The sequence below is a fragment of the Leucopleurus acutus genome, assembly GCF_964270905.1.
Source record: "Leucopleurus acutus genome assembly, chromosome: 11".
NCBI lineage: Eukaryota > Metazoa > Chordata > Mammalia > Artiodactyla > Delphinidae > Leucopleurus > Leucopleurus acutus.
Window position 1 is genome coordinate 8,224,450 of NC_139152.1, and position 26,225 is coordinate 8,250,674.

Genomic DNA, 26,225 nt, shown 5'->3' on the forward strand with positions numbered 1-26,225 from the left:
GCCGCGGCCGGCCCGCACCCGGAGCGGCGGGAGGGGCGGGGAGCCGCGGCCGCGCCGGGCGCCTCCCACCCCGCTCTCGGCGCCCCCGCCCCTCCAGGAAGGGGAGGAGGCGAGGGGAGCCCGCCGCGGAGGCCGAGCGAGCCCCCCGCCCAGCCCGGCGCCGGGGGACCCCGGCACGTGAGGTGGACGCCCCCCCGAGAGCGCTCGGGTGCAGAGCCAGGCGCGGAGGTAAGCGGGCGGCCGCGGGCCGGGCAGGGGCAGGACCTCCGGGGGCTTGGCTGCGCGGGGATGTTTCTTCCGCCACCTCGGGCTGTGGAACGCCCCAGGTACCTCCCCCGGCGTCTTTCCCTGCCTACCTCTGGCGCTCGCTCTGCGGTCCTTCCCTCTGCCTGTCCAGCCTCCCGCTCTTCTGTTCATTTCGCTGTGCTCACTGCTGTCCGTCCGTCACCCTAGTTGCTTCTGACCGCTCATTCTCTCATTCATTTTCCCGTCTCTGACTTTGGCTTTCCCATCCAAGCATGCTGTCTAGTTATCTCCCTGCTTTTTCTGGTCCGCTGGGTTCCTCAGCTTCCAGTTCCTCGACTTCTGTCTGTCTCCCCGCTCTCAGTAAGCACATTTCTCCGCTCACTTGGGTCGGTTCACTGCTGGCACCGCTCAGTCGACCCCCGTCCCGCGGTGTGATTGATCCCTCTTGCGAACGTCGTTCTCATCCAGGTTCTAGGTACAACAAGGACCCCTGGGGCGTCTCCTCTCCCTCTTCTTCACATGGCTTCCATTTCTTTGGCACAGCCTTCCCCGAACCACCCCCCTCCTCCCGCCCCCCTTCCTATGCCCCATCCTTCCTACGAGACAGTTTCGTGCTTGGGGAAATTGATTTCCTCCAACTCTTGGCTCGGTAGGCCGAGTACCAGGTCCACTTCAATATCCTCTTCCAGCTCCTTGCCAAAGGTCTGCTCCAACCCAACCACACACGCCCAAATGCTGCCTTTCAGGATGACCGTGGTTTAGTTACTTTGGGGACCTCTATGGGTCAGCTTCTCTTCCAGTTAAATTCTGAAAATTTAAATTCACTGTGCTTCCCAAACTTTTTGTTATCTTCACTTTCTGTATTTAATTTTACAGTCCCAACACTGATCATTAATGAATAGATTTATGTGCCTGGGATCCAGGAATCCTGGTTTTGATGACAGTTTTCCCTGATTTTATTAAAAACTTTAAGCTGGTCCCTTTCCACCTCTTTTCTGTTTCTCACTCTGAAAAATTAATAAGACTTCCATTTTGGGGGGAGATGAGGGATCGTACATTTTATTAGCATTTTCACCCATGAAGGGAATTAATGTCCCCTCCAGGGTCTCCTCCTGTCTCTGAGTCCAGTGAACTAAGTCCGGTGATCTATACAGCTGTGCCGTGCTGCCTCTAACCCTTACCCACTTTTTTTCTTCACATGCTGATAATGAGGATTCATGGGTCTGTATCTGTTTAGTGCTTTAATATTTTGGCAAAAGATGTGGGGAGAAGATAGACTAGACTTGAAGCCAGTATGATTTCTTCTGTGTACTTCTTGGGTTATATCCATGTTTGCAGTAACATTTGCTATTCCTGTGCAACTGAATTCTTGGGGAATAACGATGCAATCAGATGATATTGGGAATGGAATCATAAAAAATCTCCCCAACTTTATTTCCAAGCCCAAGCGTTTTGATTTTGTTTACTTTGTTTGTTTTGAATGCAGTCATTAAAATAGATCCACCCTAATAAAACTGTTGACACCCCTTAGCAGAAATTCTGGTTTGATGTTTACATTCCAAAACCAAATTGTGCTGTGCTGATCTGATATTTATAGCGGCTCCACGCCTCAAAAGTAGACAATATAGTATTTAGGTTTAACAGAAAAGGGGAAAAAAAAGAATGAACAAAAAACCTTATTGTCATTTAGTGCTGCTTCAAAGGCATGTTTCTTCCTACTTCTCATCTGTCTCTTTGCTTGGTTCTTAGCAATGTTTTCATGTCTTTTTGCAAATTTTAGTGTAGACCCCAGAGGGTAAATTCTGACTACTTTAGTGGACTCAAAAGTTGAATCTTATTTTCTTGAAGATTTTCATTGTTGTCTTTACTGTGTTTAATACCTGTAAGTCATTTGTTAAAATGATGTATTATACTTATTTGTGAAGCCTTCCTTGCAAACAGGGAAACTGAGGTTATAAGAAGGGAAAGTGACATGTCCAAGGTGTTACAAGTAGCCTGAGTGGGAACCAGGCAGCTCTTCGGGCGATATGGGCTGTAGGCTAGTTCTTCTGTCTCCTAGTTTTATGCCTTTCTATGATGCATTCAATGTATTGATATCTGTATCTTAAGCCCCTCCTCCATAAAATGATGACAGTGAGTACTCAAAGTGAGTGACACTGCCTTAATCATAGATTGTTTTTGGTTTGAAGAAGCATGTCCTAGTGTAAAGATTTGATACTTAACTAGGACAACTTTAACTTCAGAAAACCTCATTTCCACAATTGTAAAGTGGGGATAATTATATTTACTGTAAAGCACTGAGAGATAATGGAGCTGAAGAGCCTAGCCCAGTGAGAGGAGGCGCCTAGTGGCTTCTCAGTAAATGGTGACCATTGTTAATAAGATAATGCTGATAATGGTGTTGCACATGCGGAGAGAGATGAGATAACAGTAAATTTTAAATGGGACGATTTTAAACTATTTAAAAGTGTTATGGGGATATAAGGTGGCCTTACTATTATGAGGAACCGCCTTACATTCTGGCCATTTTATATTTAAGGGCATGAGGGAATAGGTAAAAGTTGTTTATTTTGAGACACTGCTTAGCTTTAAAAGGTGGTGTGGAGAAGTTATGGTTATAAGAGTATATTGAAGATCTGGTAGCTATTAAACTGGAGAAATCATGGTTTATGGAAGAAGAGGAAGGTTCTTAGATAACTTGAATAATGACATGAAATAGTAGTTTGAGATCAGGTGTAAATTTGAATCCTTTGCTGCTTCCATCTAGGTCTCGAGTCGGAGCGCCAGCCTCGGGCTCCCTGGACCTCCATCATGGAGACTGAGAGTGAGCAGAGCTCCAACTCCACCAATGGGAGCTCCGGCTCTGGGGGCAGTTCTCGGCCCCAGATAGCTCAGATGTCACTGTACGAACGGCAAGCAGTGCAGGTGAGGCTCAGCTCTGAGGGGCTGTGATCTGTGAGCATTGGCTTGGGGCGGGCAAGGATGCAGGAAGATAATTGCCCTTGGTTCCTTTCCAGCAAACGCGGGGAGTTGGATTAGGTGACAACTAAGGTCCCTTCCAGTTCTGAGAATCTTAGGAGTTCACAACAGTTTGAGCAAGGAGGCAGAATGAGATTCAGTCTTTAAGGTTTTTATGCCATTCAGTTCATGTTGCTAGATTCTAACTAACCATTTCTCTTTATGGATTGTCAGGTTTTTAATTTTTGGTCTTTCTTGAAAATCATCCTGAGTAATGGAAGTTAAGAACTTTTACTTAAAATATTTTAGCTACTAGAATAACTATGCACATCCTAAGACTGGTCCTAATTATTAAAAAGAATACAGTAATATCCTGAAGTTAATGTTAAAACTGAATTACCAGTATCATCTTGATAAACACCCATTAGTATTATGCTGTAGGTGTTTGAAAATGCCAGTTACTTGAAAATTTTACCTGATACAGTCTTTCATAAGTGACCGTTTACTCTATTTTTCATTGTATCCAACCCCTTAGGATTCTGTCACCTTTATTGTATCCCTAGAATATGGTCTTTTATTTTCTTCTTCTCTTTACATTAATCAACATCCCATTTATTTTCAAACCAGTTTAGTCCTAATTCTTTGTTATATCGTATATTAACAGATTCCTTTTGGGAAATAAGAGTTCATGTGAGTTACACTGCTTTACTTTTCAAGAATAGAGCACAGCAGAATTGTCTTGTCTACTTTTTAAGGACTTACTGGTTCTTGTCTGCTTGTCTACTTTTTAAGGGCTTACTGGTTCTGATATAAAAATGGACAAATCAGATGTTGACAATTTAACCAGATACCCATCTTCCTTTGTTTCCCTCCTTCCCATGTGTCCCTTTCAGAGGATCACAGTGATTTCCATAGAATAGGAGTTAGGAGTGATTCTTCTTTTTTTCCTGGCCACGCCATGCGGCTTGCGGGATGTTAGTTCCCCGACGAGGGATCGAACCCGTGCCCCTGCATTGGGAGCAAGGAGTCTTAACCACTGGACCGCCAGGCAAGTCCCAGGAGTGATTCATTCTAAGTGGATTGATCCCCACTCTTTCTTCCTAGGCTCTGCAGGCACTGCAGCGTCAGCCCAACGCGGCTCAGTATTTCCACCAGTTCATGCTCCAGCAGCAGCTCAGCAATGCCCAGCTGCACAGCCTGGCTGCCGTCCAGCAGGTGAGAGGTCAGCAGCTAGCTGGCCCAGGAGGGAGGGAACAGGCACTACAGGTGGGTCGGGGCACGCTACCTTCTCCGCTGAGCCAGGCTGGAAACAGTCTCCTCTGCCTCCTGTCCTCCTGCAGGAGGCTGAAGGGACCTTAGTGTCTGGGCTCTCAGTAAGAACTGTGGGGAAACTACCTTTTAGAGGAAGCATGGCTTTGTGCTAGACCTGTACCGTCCAGTATGGTAGCCGTTAGCCACAGGTAGCTATTGAGCACTTAAAATACAGCTAGTGCAAACGGAGGTGTGCGAAAAGATTTTGGATTTCAGAGACTTAGTGTGAAAAAAAAATTTCAGTAGTTTGTTTATGTTGGTTACATGTTGAAATGAGATCAGCTTGAATAAAGTAAATTATTAAAGTTTACTTCTCCTGTTTCTCTTCACTTTTCGAGAAATGTTCATACTAGATTATATATGTGGCTCGTATTATATTTGTATTGATTGGGCAGCACTGGGTTGGACTTAGCAGTGACTCATGACGTCACCTGACCAAAGTTTCTTGCAGCTAAAAGAAAGTGGGAGGAAGAGAGTGGGTTGCCTGCCTGCCCCGGCTGGGTCATGTGGGAGTTATTGGGTTAGCATATGTGACAACATGAGGGTAATTGGGATTGTGAAGACACTGGTCCTTGCTCCATAGTAGAGGCTTTCAGTTCTTACCTGAGATCTCTATTATATTTTGTGCCTGTGATCTATTACTGGCAGATTCAGAGCCTTTTCCTTCATTGTCTCTGCTCTTTCTTGTCTTCTTTCCCCTCTAACAGGCCACAATTGCTGCCAGTCGGCAGGCCAGCTCCCCAAACACCAGCCCTGCCCAGCAGCAGACCACCACCACCCAGGCCTCCGTGAGTACTGCCCCTCCCCTCCGAGGGGCTTTCCTCTCTGGGTCTTTGTCTCTGGGTTAAACTACTTTGTGCTGCTGGTCTGAGAGTGTTTATTGAGCCGTCAATGGTATTTACTGCCCTTACGTAGAGAATATTAGTAAAATGGAAAGTAACCAGCTTGGATCTGTATAGGCGTCTTAACGAGGAGATCTAAGAAAGGAGGAGGAAAATCCTGCGTAGGCGGTAGCAAAGCCTTGAATGAGAAGTAAGGTCGGTTCCGTTTCGTTCCTTTGCCTTCTCAACTGTTACGCTGGTGGTTAGGGACTGGTTTGGTGATACCCTCCAGTAGCCGGATGACAGTAATGGATAGCAAGGTATTATTCATTTCCTCCTGACTGTATGAAAGTGAGATACTCTGTTCTTGACCGCGTCACTCTGAATTTGTCAGTCGTGTATATTTCCTTTTACCTCTCCCCAATCCTGAGTCCTGGTTCCTTTCTGTACCACACAGATCAATCTGGCCACCACGTCGGCCGCCCAGCTCATCAGCCGATCCCAGAGTGTGAGCTCTCCCAGTGCTACCACTTTGACCCAATCTGTGCTACTGGGGAACACCACCTCCCCACCCCTCAACCAGTCCCAGGCCCAGATGTATCTACGGGTAAGCCAAAGCCACAGTCGCTGTTGCCCCAGGGGCATAAATGTCCTGTGTCTTATTGAGTGAAAGCTATTTTTTATTTTTTTGGCCATACCACGCAGCTTATGGGATGTTAGCTCCTCGACTAGGGATTGAACCCGGGCCCGCAGTAGTGAAAGCGCCGGGTCCTAACCACTGACCACCAGGGAATGCCCAGAGTGAAAGCTGTTTTATTTAATCATGGTTACCCAGATGTTTTAAGACAAGCTGATCTGCTTCTTCTGCCTTACTTAACCTCTAGAAGTGATGCTTAGTGTTTACAGGTAGCCTGCAGATTATTGAGATCCTAAGTTAGAAGATGTTCACCTTAGTATTTGAGAAATTTGTGTCAGATAATAGTCTAATCTTTAAACCTATGACTCAAGTACACGAATCCTAAGTGTTATGTCTTGGCCTGTCTGCTTACTATATATAGACACTTGCTCCACAATCCTCATTGTCTCAACTTCTTTGACGTTTGATTCTTTGTTATCAGTGTATAGTTTTATACACGTTCTAGGTTTTCTTCGGATGCTTCATCGCACGTGGAAAATAAGGGTCTCCTGGGTTGGTGTGGAAAGGGGCAGGGCTTAGCTGTTTCGTATCTTCTGTTTATTTTGTCTTGTGGTCCCTCCCTTCCGTCTCTTCTGTCTCTCTTCTTTTCCTCTTGCTCTCTTCCCTCTGCTCGTCCTCTTCCTCCTCCTTGCCAGCCACAGCTGGGAAACCTGTTGCAGGTAAACCGGACCCTGGGCCGGAATGTGCCTCTAGCCTCCCAGCTCATCCTGATGCCCAACGGGGCGGTGGCCGCGGTCCAGCAGGAGGCACCATCTGCTCAGCCTCCGGGAGTTCACGCAGATGCCGATCAGGTCAGTGGCGACCACTTGACCTGTGGACTGACGCTGGGGAGGGTGAAGGGAATGGCCTCGGACCAGGGCCCACCCTTCCACCCCATTACCACTTTTCAGAATCCTTTTTAAAAAAAAATTCTGTAGAACTTGAATACCTTACACCTTTTTAGTTCTTTGAGTTAGGAAGGGAAGTAGACTTGACTGAAAACAGCCCTGTGGATGTGGGAAGCCTTATTCTTAATACAGGACGTATGTCCTTACCCTTCTTTTAGCCCTCCATGGCTCAGTTTCATTCAGGAAGTCTTAGTTCTCTCTTCTTGCAGTACTGTCTCTGTAAGATAAGGGATGGTTGAGGGAATTCTAGTTAGACACACGTGAAGCTGACCTGGCTGAGTTACTGGCAAAACACTTGATTCCTTGTCTTTATGAGTCGCTGTAGCTCTCAACCTTCAGCAGTCTGTTTCCGCTCACTGTGTTCGCAGTAAAGTCTTCCTCACCACTGCTTCCCATGCCTTATCTCCAATGTGTGTGTGTGTGTGTGTGTGTGTGTGTACATATATAGAGAGCCTGAATGTTTTAGCTTCTTACGGGTGGGATACAAACTGGGATCTCATAGTACTCGTTTCATTCTTTTAGTTTATCAGTAGCAAGTAAATATTGCGCTCTCTCTTTTGATGTGCTCAGGTATATACTAGAAACTGGGGGATTGAAAAATGAGTCAAGTCTTCAAAGAGCTTAGAGAAGAAAGAAGTGCAAAAGTAAACAGTACCAACTTTGAGTGATGCAGGAGTTTAGGGAAGAGTTGCCTGCATTTCTTTTCAGTGACTTTTAGGAACATGAACAGATTCTTAAAGGACGGGTAGGATTTGATTTGGAGTAAGAAGAACACTGGAGGGAGAACAGTATGTGTAAAGGCCTATCTCACGTACGTGAAGATGATTTGGGGATGAGTGAATAAAGTGGAGACAGCAGGCCTGTGGCTGGAAAGGTCGTTGTTAGGGAGAAGTCTGAAAGCCAGGTAACTTCACAGGTAGCAGTGGCACTGCTGGCTTGAAAGGCAGATTGATAGGGTCAGGAAACTCCTTGAGAAAGAATCATTTAGGAACACGTGCCTGGAGAAGAAAGAGAAATAAGGGGACCTGCTAAGAAACTGCTGAGGTAATTTAGTTACAAGGTAAGGCCTTTGGTTTAGACTACAGTCATAACTGTGGAATCAGAGGATGAGGTGGAGCCTGCTTCCATAGCAATTCTTCCATTTATCCATCTATTCATCAGATATTTGTGTGTCAGTGTGTGGACGGACAGAGCAGTGGTTGAAAGTGGGAATCTGATGTTTGGGTCAGATTCCAACTCCATGACTTAGTGTGACCCCTGCAAATGGCCTAACATTTTTAGCCACAATTTCTTCATCTATTAAATAGCTGTTATAAAATACTTACCTCAGAGTGTGTTGTGAGGCCCAAGGGAGTTGATGTGTGTAAGCATTTGAAGAGTGCCTGGACACAGCATAGTGAGTGTTTTTAAGAGTTTAGCCCTCATTACGATCAGATATCAGACGTTCTTTGGCCTTGAATGTCCAAGGTCATGATTACTGGACTGATGGAGATGACACATCATCAAAGCACATTGAACAGATAATCACCTGAATAGTTTAGTGATTGCTTCATTAGAAAGTACAGTGTGCTGGGACTTCCCTGGTGGTGCAGTGGTTAAGAATCCGCCTGCCAATGCAGGGGACACAGGTTCGAGCCCTGGTCCAGGAAGATCCCACATGCCGCCAAGCAACTAAGCCCATGTGCCACAACTACTGAGCCTGCTCTCTAGAGCCCGCGAGCCACAACTACTGAGCCCATGTGCTGCAACTACTGAAGCCCGCCTGCCTAGAGCCCGTGCTCCACAGCAAGAGAAGCCACCGCAATGAGAAGCCCTCGTACCGCAACGAAGAGTAGCCCCCTGTCACCGCAGCTAGAGAAAGCCTGCACGCAGCAACGAAGACCCAACGCAGCCAAAAATAAATAGATAAATTTATATTAAAAAAAAAAGTACAGAGTGCTCTGAAAACATAGAAAGGGACTTAATTTAGCCTTGGGATGGGGGTAGAAGTCAAGAAGGCGTTCCCGAGGAGACGGCAGTTAAATGGGGGCCTGTAGAAGTTAGTCAGGGGAAGACATGGAATGAGAGTGAAGGCAGGGCCCCCCCATGTCCAGAGACCTGAGGAGGGAAGGGACTTTGTATATTTGAGGCACTAAAAGAAGACCCGTGTTCCTGGAGCCTGGCGCTGGGGGATGGAGATGGCACTGGGGAGGTGGGGGAAACTAATCTTGCAGGGCCTTGGGGACTGTGTGTAGGATTGGGGGCTCTGTGTGAAGGCCAGTGGGAAATGGCAGTGACTTGGAGACTTGAGGGTTTAAAAAATTTTTTTTTTAGTTTAAGGACTATGTTGGCTCCTCTAGAGGATAAATGGAAATGGTGTGAGTGTGAATATAGGGAGGAAAACAGTGTTGTAAGAGTTTAGGGGGAAGACGTTTGGATTAGGTGGTAGCAATGTAGATGGACAGAAATGAGTAGATTGGAGAAAAACTTCGAAGATCATTGGAAAGGGAGGCCTGACCCAGTGGATGGGGGAGTGGGGGGAGGTGCCAGAGCTGGGATCTGACATGGCCTGAGGGGCCAGGAGCGCTGTGAATGCGATGGAGAATGCCGGGAAGTGGACGCGGGGTGAAGTTCACTTGAGGATGTGCCGACCTAGCAGTGCTTGTGAGCCGCCCACGAGGAGGTCTCGGGTCAGCAGTCTGATGTACACAGTGCTCAGCTCGGAGAAGTCTGACTGAGTTGGAGATGAACAGACAGGAGTAGTGTGCGTGGAGATAATAAGAGAAGTCAAGCACCGGAAACCACTTGGGGAGCTGGTACGGATTGAGAAGAGAAAATCCTTCAAGCTGGAGCCCCGAGGTTTAGAACGAGCCCTTAGAAAATAGAGCAGCTCCAGGTGGAGTAGAGGGTGGTGGGCTGGCAGAGGGGAGGAGGCAAGAGTGACAGAGACAAGATCTGGATTGTGCGGGGTCACGAAGACAAGGGAGCCGAATGTTATGAAAGTGGAGGGGGTCCTCTGTCCAGTTCAGTGGAGAGGGCGGGAGAGCTGGACTTAGGTCTGTGGGTGGAGAGCCCTTCCGGGGGAGTCGGGGGCTGAAGCCAGAGGAGTGGTGTGACTTGAGGAATGACTGGGTGGTGGGAGTCGGTGCGGTGGTTGTAAACAATTATTAAGAGATTAGCAAGAACAGGAGAGGAGGGTGAAGCTGGGCTTGGGAATGGGGTTCCGCTTGGTGATGGCAGGGAGCCAGTAGAGGAGAGGTTGAAGCAGGAGGAGGGGATGGGACCCTCAGCCTGGAGAAGGACGGCCCTTGGAGAGGAGGAAGGAGAGGGAGAGGGGGTGGTAAGTGACGGGGGCAGGTGCAGGGGCAGGTTTGGTGGAACTGCTGAAGCATCGTGCACATCTAGTGGTTTTATTGTCTCTGCTGGAGTGAACAGTGACAGGGGAAAGAGGAAGTGGTTCTGAGGTACAAGGAGAGGAGGAAAGTTTTAAATAGCCATTATGGAAAGGAAGCCGGTTAGAAAAGGTAAGAAGTATATAAGCGCCCCAGCACCCAATCCTGATGATTCTTGTAAATCTCTCTCAAAAGCTATTGCCTCTTCTTCTTTATTACTGTTGTCTGAATTCGGGTTCTTTTTGTTTTTCGCCTGAATTACTGTACTGGTTTCCTAATTGGTCTCTTGACTTCAGCCATATCTACTTCTAATCCTCTCCCACATTGCTAACAGAATAAGTTTTTTAATAAGGAGATATATGTTGTTACTAACATTATTTTTAATTGTACCTCTGGTGTACAGAATTTGATAAATCATAATCCTTGGCTCATGGCTTCCTCTCATCAATGGTCCACTTTTTAAAAATATTTACTCAGTAAGTTTTAATCATGTAATAAGCCATCCCCAGTTCCATCCACTGCCTCCCCTTACCCATGATTCCTAGGTTCATCCTTCCCTGTGTCCCTTTTTATATAGTTTTATTGCCTTTACGTATATTTCTAAAATGTACTTTTATTATGGAACATTTCAGACATAAACAAAAATATAAAGAAATATGAATCTCCATGTACTTAACCATCCAGCGTCAGCATTTATAAACGTGGCCAATCTCTCCAGACCCCCTTCCCTTCACCTGTGGATTATTTAGAAGCAAATTCCAGATACCATATCATTTATATATATATATATATATATATATATATATATATATACATACACACACACACACACACACACACACACACACATATGTCTAATTTATATTTAAATTTATAAGGTACTTGTGTGCAGTCTTTTTGGGAATGATTTCTTAATAGCTTATTGTCAAAATCCGTCTGTATTGTTGTATGTCATTGTACTTTATTCATTTTGATTTCTATGTAATATTCCATCGTGTAAATATACTACACATCTTAATTCATCTTCTCTTCTGATTATGGCCATTCAGTTGGTTTCCAGGCTTTTATTATCATGACTAGTGCTGCTGTGACCATTCTTAACACAAGCCACCCATTGTATACGGCGAGCATTTCTCTTATGGGATTCCTGGGTTATTAGAGTGTGTGTGAATAGTGACCTTTAGGATATGATGCCAAACTGTTTTCCGAAGTGGTTGTACTGATTTATACTTTCATCAGCAGTGTTTAAAAGAATAGTTTCGACTATAGATTTGATCACGATGATTCTGATGCATATTCTTCAGTGGCTTCCTGTAATCCATTAAGTGCTCATCATTCCTTCTCTCTGTTCATACCTTGGAGCACTTACTATCTGTCAGGCACTGTGCTAGGTGCTGGGAATATACCAACAAAGAAGATGGAGAAACTGTTTCCAAAGTAAAGTTCAGGCTCTCTTTATTTTAACACACCAGGCCCTTCGAGGTCTGTCCTCTTTCTAGCCTCAACCTACCTTCCTAGCTTCATTTCTTGCCATTTCCTCTAGTTCACCCCAAACATAATGAAGTATTTATAATTTCCAAAAATGCTGTGCTCTTTCTTGGCTCAGTGGTCTTGCAGTGTTGTCACCTATGTCTTCAAACCTCTGCCTTCACTATTACCTGTTGGTTCTCAGCTCAGACATCACCTGCTTTAGGACGTCTTCGCTAATCTCCCTAGTCTGAGTTAATCTCCTCTCTGTGCTCGTGTAGCACTGTGTGCCTATCTGTGCATAGTGCAATTTGGTTTTCTTGTCTTTTTTAGTAGAAAGTACTCATTAAACGCAGGGGCTCATGTCTTTCATCTCTGCATTCCCAGTATCCAGTGTGGTACCTGAAGCATAGTAGATGTTTTGTAGATGTTGAATGAATGAATGGAGAGGAAAGGGAAAATCGGAGACATTTTGAAGGAATAAAATAACCAAACTAGATGATGGATTTGATAGTGAGTGAAGGAGCCTGAAAAATCAAATATGACTTGAGTCCCTCCCTGGGAAGGCCTTCACTGTGTACGTTTGTATAGGACGGGGTACGAGTTGAGGGGGGCTGTGGAATATCTGTAGCTGTCGTCACTGCTTCGGAATCAGTCACAGAAATCTTTGCCCTGAGTGCCCCCTGTTCCCCTTTTCTCAGTCTGTCTTTTGCTTCTTATCTTTCAGGTGCAGAACTTGGCAGTCAGGAACCAACAGGCCTCAGCCCAAGGACCCCAAATGCAAGGCTCTGCTCAGAAGGCCATTCCTCCTGGAGCCTCCCCTGTCTCCAGCCTCTCCCAGGCCTCTAGCCAGGCCCTCGCTGTGGCTCAGGCTTCCTCTGGGGCCTCAGGCCAGTCCCTCAACCTTAGTCAAGCTGGTGGAGGCAGTGGGAATAGCATCCCAGGGTCCATGGGTCCAGGTGGCCAGACACCTGGGGGCTTGGGTCAGTTGCCTTCCTCAGGAATGGGTGGTGGTGGGAGCTGTCCCAGGAAGGGCACAGGAGTGGTGCAGCCCTTGCCTGCAGCCCAGGCAGTGACTGTGAGTCAGGGCAGCCAGACAGAAGCAGAAAGTGCAGCGGCCAAGAAGGCAGAAGCAGATGGGACTGGTCAGCAGAGCGTGGGCATGAACCTGACACGGACAGCCACACCTGCTCCCAGCCAGACCCTTATTAGCTCAGGTAAGCTGTCACCTCTCATAATGTCATTGTTCTCTCGGGACTTGTTTAAAATCGTCAGAGTACATATCTTTGCCATTTTTCCTGCTTGTCTTGGTCCCGGACTAGTGGAAGGAAAGAGAATCTCATCAACCTTGATCATATTAGTCCAGGGAGACAGGACGACAGGTAACAGAGATGGATCTTGTCTGTTTCCACCAGGCAGCAGTCAGTTTACAAGTTGCCTTGTCCTCTCTTTCTTAGGTCCTGAGTTCTTCAGTTTACTCACTCGAACCATTCATTCACTTGGTTCTTTTTGAATTGCCTACTATGTTCTAGGAGGTGCTGGGACACACCTTTGAAAAACAGACTCCTCTGCTCACGGAGCTTACAGTTTAGCATAAAGGATGCGTTTAATGTTGGTTAGTTGGCCCAGTGTAGAGCAGAGACTGTATAGGTGCCTTAGAGCACTTAGGATGAGCAAATAGAGCCATGGTTTAATACAGTCAACTTGTGATCATCTGTATCAATGATAAGGATAAAAAAGAATAAATAATAACGCCAAATAGTTCTTGATTTCAGGCTGTGTATAGAGTTAGATGTGTGCACCTTACTTGGTAATGTTTATTTTTGCCTTCCTTGTTTCTAGTTCTTTAGTTGTTGCTATATTTGAATAATGTATTCACAAAATGTAACAGTTAATTATCAGTTTAATACCTAGTATTTACACACTGTAGCACTTCTGTTACCGAAGTGCTTTCATTTCACATATATCCTCTGGACGCTCTGGTAGAGTATGGAGCGGGGAGATCCCAACTCTAGTTTACAGTGGAGGAAACTGGGTAAAGTCCGAGCTCGCAGCTGCTGACTCGTAAGACATCTTCTCATAGGCGGTGACCCAAACTGATAAATGTTGGAGACCGAGGCATTCACGGGAAGATGTTGGTATCTTTACCTCTGTGGACGTTTATTATTTCAGTGACTGCTAAGTGTTTCTCATGTGTCAGGCCCTGGGCTGGGTTCTAGGGATGTAAAAATGAATGAAACATGGCCTCAGTGCTTGAGGAGCTGAGTCTAATCATGGAGAGGACGGGCCCGCCGTTGTCCTTGCTGAGTGCAAAGTAACAGAATTTAAGTAGAGCAAAAAAGTAAAAGTCAGATAAACGCAGGAAGTTACTGAGGACTGTTCACTGCTCGAGCAAGAGTGGTCTCTCCTGGAAACCTTTAAGACTGGGGTAGTTGGTAATGTCAGACTAGGAAGGAGTGTGAGCCAAGCAGCCGCCCGGGCCCCTCCAGGCTCGCCTTCCATTCGCTGTCTGGGTCCGCCTCGGAAGGGTGCTCTGGCTTCCCATTCCTGGGGCTGCTGCTGATTTTCTGCCCCCCTCACTCTTTGTCGCTTCGGGGCTGTCCCCGCAGCCACCTACACGCAGATCCAGCCCCACTCCCTGATCCAGCAGCAGCAGCAGATCCACCTGCAGCAGAAGCAGGTGGTGATCCAGCAGCAGATCGCCATCCACCACCAGCAGCAGTTCCCGCACCGCCAGGCGCAGCTGCTGCACACGGCCACCCACCTCCAGCTGGCCCAGCAGCAGCAGCAGCAGCAGCAGCAGCAGCAGGCCGCGCCCCTCCCGGCCCCCCCGCCCCCGCAGGGCCCCCCCGCCCAGCAGGCCCCGCCTTCGCAGTCCCAGCAGCCAGCCCAGACTCTGGTTGTCCAGCCCATGCTGCAGTCTTCGCCCTTGTCGCTCCCTCCTGACCCAGCCCCCAAGCCCCCCGTCCCCATCCAGTCCAAGCCACCTGTGGCCCCTGTCAAGCCTCCTCAGCTGGGGGCTGCCAAGATGTCAGCCACCCAGCAACCTCCGCCCCACATCCCCGTGCAAGTCGTAGGTACCCGGCAGCCAGGTACAGCCCAGGCCCAGGCTTTGGGGCTGGCCCAGCTGGCAGCCGCCGTGCCTGCTTCCCGGGGGATGGCAGGCACAGTGCAGCCTGGCCAGGCCCACGTGGCCTCTTCGCCACCTTCATCCCAGGCCCCTGGTGCGCTGCAGGAGGGCCCGCCCGCGTTGGCTTCGGGGATGACCCTGGCTCCTGTGCAGGGGACGGCACATGTGGTGAAGGGGGCGGCTACCGCCTCCTCGCCTGTTGTGGCCCAGGTCCCTGCCGCCTTCTACATGCAGTCTGTGCACCTGCCGGTGAGTGATGCCTGATGGCTTTGAGGGCACTATCATCCTTGAGAGGACCTGAGTTTAATTTAGGAGGGGAATAAGGAGTTAGGAAGGTTAAGATACTGGTATTGATCACTGCTTCTTTTGTAAGAGAGAGACATGTTCATGGAAGGTTAAGATCCTGGCACGCACTTCTTCCTTTTGTAAGAGGGAGACATTAGTGTAGATAATACCTGAAGTTCATACTCCTAAATTTGTCACTGAAATTCTGTGTTTTTGGATCTGTACTAAGTTATATCAAGATATAGCCTTAACCACCAAAATTGATTTTTAGAAAAACAACAGTTCGTGGTTGGGCTGTTGATGAACCCAGGGTCTCCAGGTCTACGTGAGGACCTGGAGAAAATGTTGTATTTTTTGTCTTGATGTAGAAGTTACACTTCTTGGGAATGACCAGAAATTTTACTGTACTGTGGGAAGTATACAAATTGGGGAATCTAGAACTAAGAAAATTTTCTCTGACAGTATGGGAATAATTGTGTTTTCTTGTTACCCTTCACTCATAAATCTTTTCTTTCCTGTTCTTCACTTTATAGGGCAAACCCCAGACATTGCCTGTCAAACGCAAGGCTGAGTCAGAGGAGGAGAGAGACGATATCTCCACGTTGAGTTCAATGCTTCCTGCGAAGGCGTCTCCGGTAGTAGAGAGCCCGAAGGCCATGGAGGAGAAGGGCGGTCTTGGAGGTGAGTAACTGGCTTCTGCAGTGCTGCTGGAGTACATAGAAATTAGAGGAAAGTTCTGAGTGCGCTGAAAGATCACTCTGCCTCAGTAGGCTTGGTGGAGTAGATCCAAACACGGGGAATCCAGGGTGAATGATCAAAAGGGAACATGTATTACTGTGGAAGATCAGGCTGACCTGGCTCATAGATGGATCAGCTAGGTCATCCCCTACCTGTCCCTCAATCTTGTGTTTATTTTCCAGACAAAGCTGAACCAGTGACCAGTGTGAATGCTGCTACCCCGAGCAGTGATGTAGTAGCCTTGGCTCCTGCCCCGTCAGCACCGCCTCCCACGCTGGCCATGGTGTCCAGACAGATGGGTGACTCCAAGCCCCCACAGGCCATTGTGAAGCCCCAGATTCTCACCCACATCATCGAAGGCTTCGTTATCCAGGAAGGAGCAGAACCTTTTCCGGTGAGGGCAGGGCCAGAAGGCGGGGCTTGGTCTGATTGTTGTCTTTTCAAACTCCACGAAATCAAAAGTCTCAGAACTATTTAATTATTAGCAAATGGTTCAATTCTGTTGTTTTTATGGTTAGTTGTAAAGAAGGAAGTGAAGAGAAGAAAGAATATGTAGACTAGAAAGTGAAAATGTTGGGAAGAGGAGAAGAAAAGGAAGAAAGTGACCTCTAAAGCTGTCATGTTTAGTTAGACAAATTAGGTTGTTTTATAGGGAAGAAAATTGTGGTAGAGAAGTTAAGAGAGTTTTCTGGATACCATGAGTTGCAGAACCAGGACTTAGAACACAAGTATCTTGACTCCTAGTATGTTCCCTACAATTTAGGAACGAAAAGGACAAAATAGGGAGCCCAGGTAGGAACCTGTTCTCCAGTGGCTTATCTGAAAAAAGCCAGTTAGAGGCTTTTGATTGCTATATTGAAAATGGTTTTCTCTGCATCGGACTTGGTCATTAACTCAGAAATCTGGGCAGAGACATGGTGGTGAAAAATGGTGGGGAAAGCTATAGGGAAGCAGAAAGGAATTAGGCTAACTTAACTAACCTTTTTCTGGGACAGGTGGGTTGTTCTCAGTTACTGAAAGAGTCTGAGAAGCCACTGCAGACTGGCCTCGTGACAGGGCTGAATGAGAATCAGTCGGGTGGCCTCTTAGGTGGGGACAGCCCATCTGCTGGTAAGTATTTATTTAGAGACCCATCTGGGGAAGGAGGCTGATGGAGATGTGTTTGAGGACTTAGTGTAAAATAGGAATTATCTATTTAAAGTGGGAATTACGTGAAGTCCATCCATGCTGAGAAACCAGAAGCCACATCATATAACAAAATACGTAGACTCACAGAGAAGTTGTTCCATAGGATAGAATTAAGGGGAATTTTATCAAGCTAGAGTAATCTGTTGAATTATTTACTATAAGGATATATTTTTCAAAAGACGATCTAAAATAGGCTATTTCTGGGAATTCCCTGGCGGTTCAGTGGTTAGGACGCCACGCTTCCACTGCAGGGGGCACGGGTTTGATCCCTGGTTGGGGAACTAAGATCCTGCATGTTGCAGGGTACGGCCAAAAAAAAAGGCTATATCTTAATTTCCAGTTCTCCTTATTCTAGATTCTGTACTACATGTTAAGGAGTCCTGTTCACATTTCCCCCCCTGCTTTTGGAAACTTCTGTGGGAGAGAGGTCTTATGTCTTTCCAGGCATTAAGTAATCTTTTCCTCTCTCCTGTTCAGAAATGCAGTCTTGTCTGAAATCTGAGATTATGAGTCAGGATAAAATTAGTCATTTAAAGTGGAAATCGTCTGGCTTAAGGTTAGGAAGACTGTGATGTTCTTGAGGGATAGTTCTTTACGGTTCTGGATCTTGAACTTTGTTTTAGGGAGATTCTCAATTAGGTTGAGTAGGTCTTTGGGGGGAACCCTGAGAGTAATTAGAGTCCAGCGCTGGGCCTGATGGGGGCCTGAGTGGCAGCAGAAACCGATGCAGCCCTCCTGCGCTGCCTTGTTTCCAGAGCTCGATAAGAAGGCGAACCTCCTGAAGTGCGAGTACTGTGGGAAGTACGCCCCTGCAGAGCAGTTTCGCGGCTCCAAGAGATTCTGCTCCATGACTTGCGCAAAGAGGTACTGTAGGCACCCTGCCTCACCCCCCTCCATCTAACCTTACACCCCTTCCCTAGGATCTGCTCAAGGCTCATAGTTAATGTCTCCTCTGCTTTCATTCCCTTCCCCAAATCGGCCCTTAAAATCCCAGTTCACATTTAGTGCAGGGGAGCAAGGCGGTCTTCTCTGGTAGCACTCATGACCTCCTGTACGTGCCCCGACCCATAGGTATAATGTGAGCTGTAGCCACCAATTCCGGCTGAAGAGGAAAAAAATGAAAGAGTTTCAAGAAGCCAACTATGCCCGCGTTCGTCGGCGCGGACCCCGCCGCAGCTCCTCCGACATCGCCCGTGCCAAGATCCAGGGCAAGCGTCACCGGGTGAGCTGCCGGTGCGGGGCGCACTACCTCAGAAATGGGCCTTTTTCCTTCCTCTTCCCCACGGGGCAGTTCCTTTGCCCAGCTAAAATGAGTATGAGACCAGAACTCCGGTTTTGCGTTGATTGCCTTACTCCAAATTCCAAGAGATCCTGACCTCTGTGTCTCTTCTCACCTTACTGGTTGCCTGTCTGTTAATCCTTATGCCGTGTTTGAGGAGGGAAAATCTAGGGCAGTCGTTGGTAGAAGGGGAGAACCGAGAGAGGGATACAGTTCATACTTGAAAGGCACTCGAGAGCGGACTGGTGACTTCGGGCATTTGCACGTGAAGTACAGCTTATTTCACTTGTGCTAAGATTAGTTTTTCCTCTGTGCCGGATAGTAATCCAAACCCAGGGTGGCTGGGGAAAGGAGAGGGAAACCTCATGACACTGTTACTTGTGACCTGTTTTGCGTTTTTTTCTGTAGGGTCAAGAGGACTCTAGCCGGGGTTCAGATAATTCCAGTTACGATGAAGCACTCTCTCCAACATCTCCTGGGCCTTTATCCGTGCGAGCAGGGCATGGAGAACGTGACCTGGGGAACCCCAATACAGCTCCGCCTACACCAGAATTACATGGCATCAACCCTGTGTTCCTGTCCAGTAATCCTAGCCGTTGGAGCGTAGAGGAGGTGTATGAGTTTATTGCTTCTCTACAAGGTATCGCGGGCCTGTCCACCAGGACCCAGGTCACCTATATTGCTTCATTTTCCTACAGTTTTCTTTAGGTCATCCCACAGGGGCTTTTGTAACTGGAAATGTAACGGACTTAAGCAGTAGAGGCTTAAGTGTGGTATGACGAAGGCTCTACTCTTGGTATTTATTCCGGTTTTGTCCACAGCCTGGTTTCCCAGTTTTCCTGGGTTGACTGTCCTCTGCTATGTCAGTAATTTTGCAACAGTTGATTTTCATCTATGATTCTTAACCAATAATTTTTAAAGTATTTTTTTATGTGTGATTAATTGGGATACCCACCATGGATAAAAGACTTTTCTCAGCGGAGAAGGGGATTAGGAAATAATGGGCCATTGTTGCCCTGCTCTCCTCAAGGCAGGATTATTTATAAGCTATACTTTTTTTTTAAAAAATAAATTTATTTATTTAATTTATAATTTTTGGCTGTGTTGGGTCTTCGTTGCTGTGTGCGGGCTTTCTCTAGTTGCGGCGAGCGGGGGCCGCTCCTCACTGCGGTGCACGGGCTTCTCATTGCAGCGGCTTCTCTTGTTGCGGAGCATGGGCTGCTCTAGGTGCGCGGGCTGAGTAGTTGTGGCACATGGGCTTCAGTAGTTGTGGCACACGGGCTCTAGAGCGCAGGCTCAGTAGTTGTGGCGCACAGGCTTAGTTGCTCCGTGACATGTGGGATCTTCCCGGACCAGGGCTCGAACCCGTGTCCCCTGCACTGGCAGATAAGCTATTCTTGACAAAGGGATGGCTTTCTCCAGCAGGAAAACCATCCTACCCTTCTTGGTATTTTGTCTGAATTCTGGGCCCTTAAAGATGTCAAGACGGCTCTTAACTTTGATTTTCTTGCCAGTGTCAAAGAAAACATATATATATATTGCTCCCTCCCTTTGCCCCCCTCAGGTTATCTGAATGAAGGTATCTCTCTGGTTGAACAACTTAGGTGTTTTATCTTGGCTCATTTTTAAAAAAAAAAATAGTTAATACTTCGGCTGTGTTGGGTCTTCATTGCTGCGCGTGGGCTTTCTCTAGTTGTGGCAAGCAGGGGCCGCTCCTCGCTGTGGTGCATGGGCTTCTCGTTGTGGTGGCTTCTGGTTGTGGAGCAAGGGCTCTAGGTGCGTGGGCCTCAGCGGTTGCAGCATGTGGGCTCAGCGGTTGCAGCTTGCGGGCTCTAGAGCGCAGGCTCAGTAATTGTGGCACACGGGCTTAGTTGCTTTGCGGCATGTGGGATCTTCCCGGACCAGGGATCGGACCCACGTCCCCTGCATTGGCAGGCGGATTCTTAACCACTGTGCCACCAGGGAAGTCCATGTCTTGGCTCTTTTTGTTTTTATAAATAGCCAGTTGCTCTGATTTCATTTTGCTTCCAAAGCTTGCCATGTCAGGCCACTGTATTACTGAATTTAGGACAAGTACTTTGGTGCTACCGTGTAGTTTCTCATACATATTCCCATCATTTCCTTCTAGGCTGCCAAGAGATTGCAGAGGAGTTTCGTTCCCAGGAGATTGATGGACAGGCCCTTTTATTACTTAAAGAGGAACATCTTATGAGTGCCATGAACATCAAGCTGGGCCCTGCCCTCAAGATCTGCGCCAAGATAAACGTCCTCAAGGAGACCTAAGGTGGCCCTCTTGCACAAACCAGCCTAAGGCAGACACTCCCCACTGTCCAGGTTATAACCTGGTGCCAGCAGAGACTTCACAGGGAAGACAGAGCTGTTCCAATTCTGTATGTCTTCTGTAGAGGGGATTACTGAGACAGGGAAGACAAGTGCAAGAATTGGTCGCTGGTGCTACATGGTGGCAGCTTTGACATTTCTCTGGGTTCTACTTTATTTTTTAAATCTTTACGATTCTCACCTACCCTAATCCAATCTTTATAAAAGAGGCAGTCTAGAGAACTAGGACTGCTTGGCCTTATCCCGGAGCGGAGTGTCTAGCCAGGGTCAGAATTCTCCTAGAGGAGGAATGTACAGTATGGTGAGGCAAGGAAATGGGTGGAATGTAGGTGTGCCTCAGCAGTGGGGGAGCTAGGGTTTTCTAGCTTGTGTGACACAAGTAGCAAAATCTGGCACTCCCTCTTCCCTCTGGATCGTGTGACTGTAGCTGTGGCCCAGAGTTTTGTTGTCACTCCCTTAGTATTGGATATTTTCTCCTGCATCCACGGCAGGGTCACCAGCCAGGGTAGAGACTGGGTTGGCATCATTCTGATTTGCTGCAGGGACTAAAAGTTTTGGGCACACATGTGGCTGTTGTCTTTCTTTCCGCATCCCCCTGCTCCTTTCCAGTTTATCTGTTGTCTCCTACCCCACCTTTCTTTTCCATTCCAACTCTGCTCTGTCCTATAGCTTTATAAAGCAGGAGCGCGTGGGACTGAGGTCAGGAATAGAAGTACCTGCCTTAGGCGCTATACCTTATACAACAAAAATATTAAATATTTTTTTTCCTCCTCAGTAAAAGGATGAAAATTGGTCTCAGTTGTCTGTTACTCCATCATTCCAGTGTATCTACCCTCTTCTTTCACACAAATGACTAGGCCAACGTGTTTTTCTTTTTAATCTTTTAAGTGTTTTTGTACAAAAAAATGTATACATATATTTTTTGCATTTTTAAAACACCAGAGTGTGGGGGAGGGATGCAAACAAATAACAAAAAAGATGCTTTTATAACATTATTTTCCCTGTTTAGAAAGAAGAAAAAAAATCATTCCAATAGTATTTAAAAGTCCAAAGATGAAATCATTTCATTTCCATCTCTAAAGGCTAAAAAAGGCCCCTGCCTATTGATTCCATCCTCCTGTGTCCAGTGGAGCCATGTTACTCTTCAGTGGCCCAGGCTCACTATCACACAAAGATCAGGCCAGGTTTCTGGGCACACGGCCTGAACAGAAAGGTGGAAGCATCAGAAGATTAAGACCGTCTCCCCACAGAAGTAATGTCGTGGGCAAGAAGACACGTCCCTGAGCCAGAAAAAGGGACAAGTGCTGCAGCCGCCACAGCCAGGGCGGAAGGTGGCAGAGCCCTGGATGTCCCACTTCTGCCTCCATTCCCTTTCCAGAAGACTGGGGGCAAAAAAAAAAAAAAAGTCAAAATGACATGCCTATGAAGGAAAGTGCAACATGTTTAGAAATACTGATACAGGGAATGTTTTAGGAGTAAGAAAAGTTTCGCCAGCTTTGACTGCAAGTGGGAGAAGAAAGTCATCAAGGAGATCCCACTACCAAGGTAAACAGACTTCCCTTTTCTGGAACCCCGGCAGCACAGGAGGTCAATTTCAATGTCCCTTTCCAATGGACTGGACTTCTGGATTAGGCATTTTGGCTGCAGATGGACCAATAACTTTAGACTACAATCCAGGTCCTAGCTCCAGCTATAAAGTCACTCCAATGCCAGCAAATGATGTATGGTACCTTGTAATCCTCTAATTGGGAAATTTCAAATTTTCCCATCCTAATTCCAGAGGTGGGAGAATTAAGTCTACGACATCACCAGGCTCAAACCAAATGGCAGTACTTGGACTACAACCAAGTAATCACTGCAAAATAGTTCCAAGCAGCAAGAAATTACATCCAGATTCTCATGGAGACTATACTGTAGGGTACAGAGCAACAGCATGAAAGCAATCAAACCCTGTATAAATAATGTTTCTTTGCTTTTTTTTTTTTAAATTAAAGAAATCCAGTGTCTCAAAAACTTGTGAAAATGTGTTTAAAAAAGGAAGGGTCAGGGAGCCTGCCATACCCTTTTGCTCATGATAACTCCCCTACTTGTACTTTCTGATACCAAAAGACAGTGCAACAGCCTCTGCTGTCATTGGCCCTATTATATTATCTCTGTCCTACAACTGTACCTCTCAGGAGGGAAAACAAATGGGGAACAAAGGGAAGGCATTTCTACTACTGACAAGTGGATGCAAACCAAAAGCAAACCGGAAAGCAAGAGCAATATTAAGGGTGAGATGAGAGACTGGAGCGGAGGCTGCATAAGAAACCTGGCTGAGGATGCTTTGGTTTGGGGGCTGAAGAAGCCGGACATTTAAAGTGCAATCACATCGGTAATAAATGATCATCCCTTTCTTCCGACTCCTCCCCCAGCTGGTCATCCCCCACACCACGATACGCAGCAGGCACGTTTCGGGGTTTAGATCGGCACACAAAGTCACAACCATCCTGTAGGGGGAAAGGAAAGGAAGGAAACAATCATTTGAAATCAGCAGCTTTCAGATGTTATGGTCCAAGAATGTGGCAGGAACTGGTTTTCTCCAGGGATAATGAAGAGAAAACCCCAAAGCTCCAAGGATCAGCTTAAATTGAATGTGGGGAAGAACAGACAGGTTCTAACTTGGCCTCACCCTTTCCTCACCTAGGCCCCTTAAGAGCTGTATCAGGCTCCCAAATCTCAGGAAAAGGACTGCTCTTCCAGCCAAGCCTTAACAAGGCCAGACACTAAGATGCTATGTTGCTTATCTGTACTAGGGCAACCAACTGTCTTGGTTTGCCGGGACTTTTGTGGTTTTATCACCCAATGTCCTGTGTCTCAGGAAACCCCTCAGTCTGGGCAAACTAGGATGGCTGGTCATTCAACCTTGTCTGTAGGCCACGGACTCAGCCAGCTGCCCTGTTACTTACTGCTACCAGGTTGCCAAGATCCTGCCAGAAGGCCAAGTGGGGAAACTGCTCCATTCCTTTGGCTCCCATCACCAGTCGCTGGTACAGGAACCCCCCGATGATATAGACGGCGATCAGCGATGCAAACCTATTGAGAGAGAAAGACATCTATACTCAAAAACCAAGAAATAGTAAGACTCAGAAACTAAAGATAATCTCTATATTCATTGTTACCTATTTCCTAAGCTGTGTTCCATAAAAATGAAAGGAAAAAAAAAGGGTAGTCAGTTGAATGAACAAGGGGGTTGGTAGGTCCTTAGAAAACCAATTAGAGTGTCAGTCTGAGAAAACCAAAATGATCAGAATAAAATAAGACAGAGTTTGTGACTCTGACTTAGGGCTGAGAACAGTCACCATTAGATACACAACTCCATTTCTTTAAAAGTTCGAATAATCTAATGGCAGCATATTAAAAACTGTCTAGCCCTCCAGTAGGGAAAAAACCCTACATCCAAATGCAAATATTTATTGGGGCCAAAACATTAAGTCATTTTTTTAAACTTGCACAGAGTTTAAAGAGGATTTTTACAAATTATAGTATAGCATATACATGCACACACACTATTTGTACCTATAGACCTCCAAGTAATTGTGGAGTTAAAAAAAAAAAAAAGGTTTGGACTGATAAAGGAAAACGTACTCACGTGACAAGTAAGATAGAACCCACGCTGAGGTGGGAGATCTCTGGGGAACAGGCCAGGCTGCTGTCTATCTCAAAGAGGTAGAAACAGTCTTGGACTTTGCCTCGCTCCTCAAACACAGGGTTAAAATTGTCCTGATGACAAGAGGACAGAACACAACATTTATGTTGTGTCTGACACCTGTCTGAAAAAAGCACAAACCCCCAAAACCCCCAAAACATTTGCTTTCTCCTGGTTCAAAACCTCCTCTTCCATGTATGATGGAACACGGGTGCCTATGACTCAGGGAAAAGCTGAACTTCTCGTTTTATCTCCTCGGTCCCAATTATCTTGTTCCCTCTGGACAGTCTCTCCCACCTCAGGCCAGTCCTTTCATTTCCTCTAGGCTCCTAGGCCCCAGGGTGCCTCACCGCTAGGGTGTGTCGATTGCAGGAGATCATCACCACTGCCCGACGCTGCTCCTTGCCACAGTGACTGTCATATTCATCACCCCCTTTATAGATCAGCATGATCCAATTACCTGAGGAGGAACAAGGAAAACGGAGCTTTGGGGTGCGGGAAAAGCAGAGGCAGACCTGGGCACTGTGGTAGAGTGGAAGTGAGTTCAATGAAATTGGCTGTAATTAAAATAACCCTTTCAGGATGAGCTCTGTATACCAGAAACAGCAGCTAAACCTTGCTCCTTTATAACAGCATGTGTTCCCTTATTAAGACGACTAAGAATCAGACAGTCATACAAGAATAACCTTAATTTTCCACAAAAATTAAGGCAATTGACAGTGCAAATACAATTATGATGCATACCTTAATCATGACTCATTTTCCGAATACCTGCTAACATCAAAAGGAGAGGTTCCATCCAATTACTTGGTGGCAAGGGAAAGCCTAAGATCATAAAGTCACCACAGATAAATTCAAAGTGGATGATTTTGAAGACTGAGGGGCATTTTTCCTTCTTTAGTATTTACTGTGTTCAAATTTCTTTTGCAAAGTATCATTTGATCAATAATCACATGAGGTGAATCAGGTAAGGACTGTGCTTCCAATTTTGCATATAAGAAAACAAAATCAAAAAGGTGAAATGATTTTTCAAAGTCACAGGACGAATAAATATGAGCTGGATCAAAAATCCAGTCTTCTGACCTCTAGCCCCAAACTCTTGACGTTGTTTTTTTATTATGTTATTTATAGGAGCAACAATGTGCAGTGAATAATTTATTTATCTGCTTAAGGGAGGAAAATAGACCACAGTTGCTCACATAGTCCTTTCCAGCAATATGATTTTATGATTTTTGAGAAATATTATCAACATAACTCAAGATGGTGGGGAAATTTTTGTAGACTGACTGGTTTGCAAAAAAGCTTGATCTCACTTTAAAACAAACACATAAATGTCCTGAGCCTTGGCTGTGGAGGAGCTGTGGAACTAGGTATCCTGTGGTTTGCGGGTATCTCAGATGAGCTGAACCACACATACCGTATGGTACACTGAAGAGCCTGGGAAGGTCTGAGACATACAGGATTATCAGAGGGATTCAATTAACTGATCAACAGGGAGAATCTTACTTCCATTGAAGATCTGAGTCCTGTTGAGTCTCCCTACTACTGTCTCCTTCCCATTACTTTTGTTGATCTGCACCAGGCCTGCCCCAGAGGTGTGGTTGCCAGCTTCTCGGCACACCCGGAACATGTAGATATACATGTCTGGGCCCTGGCCCACGGTGCTCTCAAAGCTGTGAGGAGAAGTGAGGAGAAGGAAGAGGACAGTTACAGCTGTCAGCCTTAGGAAGAGCAGTTTCCTTTTTAACAACAACAATGGTGCACTCAACTTATTTATCTGATGTCACGGCTAAACGTCCTAGTGAATAATATCTGTTGC

The 26,225-nt window shown here is 46.4% G+C and overlaps 2 protein-coding genes across 3 annotated transcripts in view; one reads left to right on the forward strand and one right to left on the reverse strand.

The window, feature by feature from the left end:
- On the forward strand, positions 1 to 21,928 carry PHC1 (polyhomeotic homolog 1). The gene is made up of 15 exons (XM_082849840.1): positions 1 to 228; positions 3,014 to 3,171; positions 4,309 to 4,419; positions 5,223 to 5,303; positions 5,794 to 5,943; positions 6,669 to 6,824; positions 12,486 to 12,975; positions 14,368 to 15,137; positions 15,707 to 15,854; positions 16,094 to 16,305; positions 16,907 to 17,021; positions 17,855 to 17,963; positions 18,171 to 18,321; positions 18,787 to 19,018; positions 20,507 to 21,928. The coding sequence occupies exons 2-15, from the start codon at positions 3,058 to 3,060 to the stop codon at positions 20,659 to 20,661; spliced, it is 2,994 nt and encodes a 997-aa protein (XP_082705966.1). The 5' UTR covers positions 1 to 228; positions 3,014 to 3,057; the 3' UTR covers positions 20,662 to 21,928.
- Positions 21,927 to 26,225, reverse strand: part of M6PR (mannose-6-phosphate receptor, cation dependent) — a 10,587-nt gene continuing 6,288 nt past the window's right edge. For both annotated transcript variants that reach the window (XM_082849842.1, XM_082849841.1), the window contains 5 exons: positions 25,913 to 26,079; positions 24,757 to 24,866; positions 24,350 to 24,480; positions 23,667 to 23,793; positions 21,927 to 23,207 (listed from right to left, as the gene is read on the reverse strand). In XM_082849842.1, the coding sequence (XP_082705968.1) occupies positions 23,085 to 23,207; positions 23,667 to 23,793; positions 24,350 to 24,480; positions 24,757 to 24,866; positions 25,913 to 26,079 (658 nt within the window). In that variant the 3' untranslated portion in view covers positions 21,927 to 23,084. The remainder of the gene's footprint in view (positions 23,208 to 23,666; positions 23,794 to 24,349; positions 24,481 to 24,756; positions 24,867 to 25,912; positions 26,080 to 26,225) is intronic.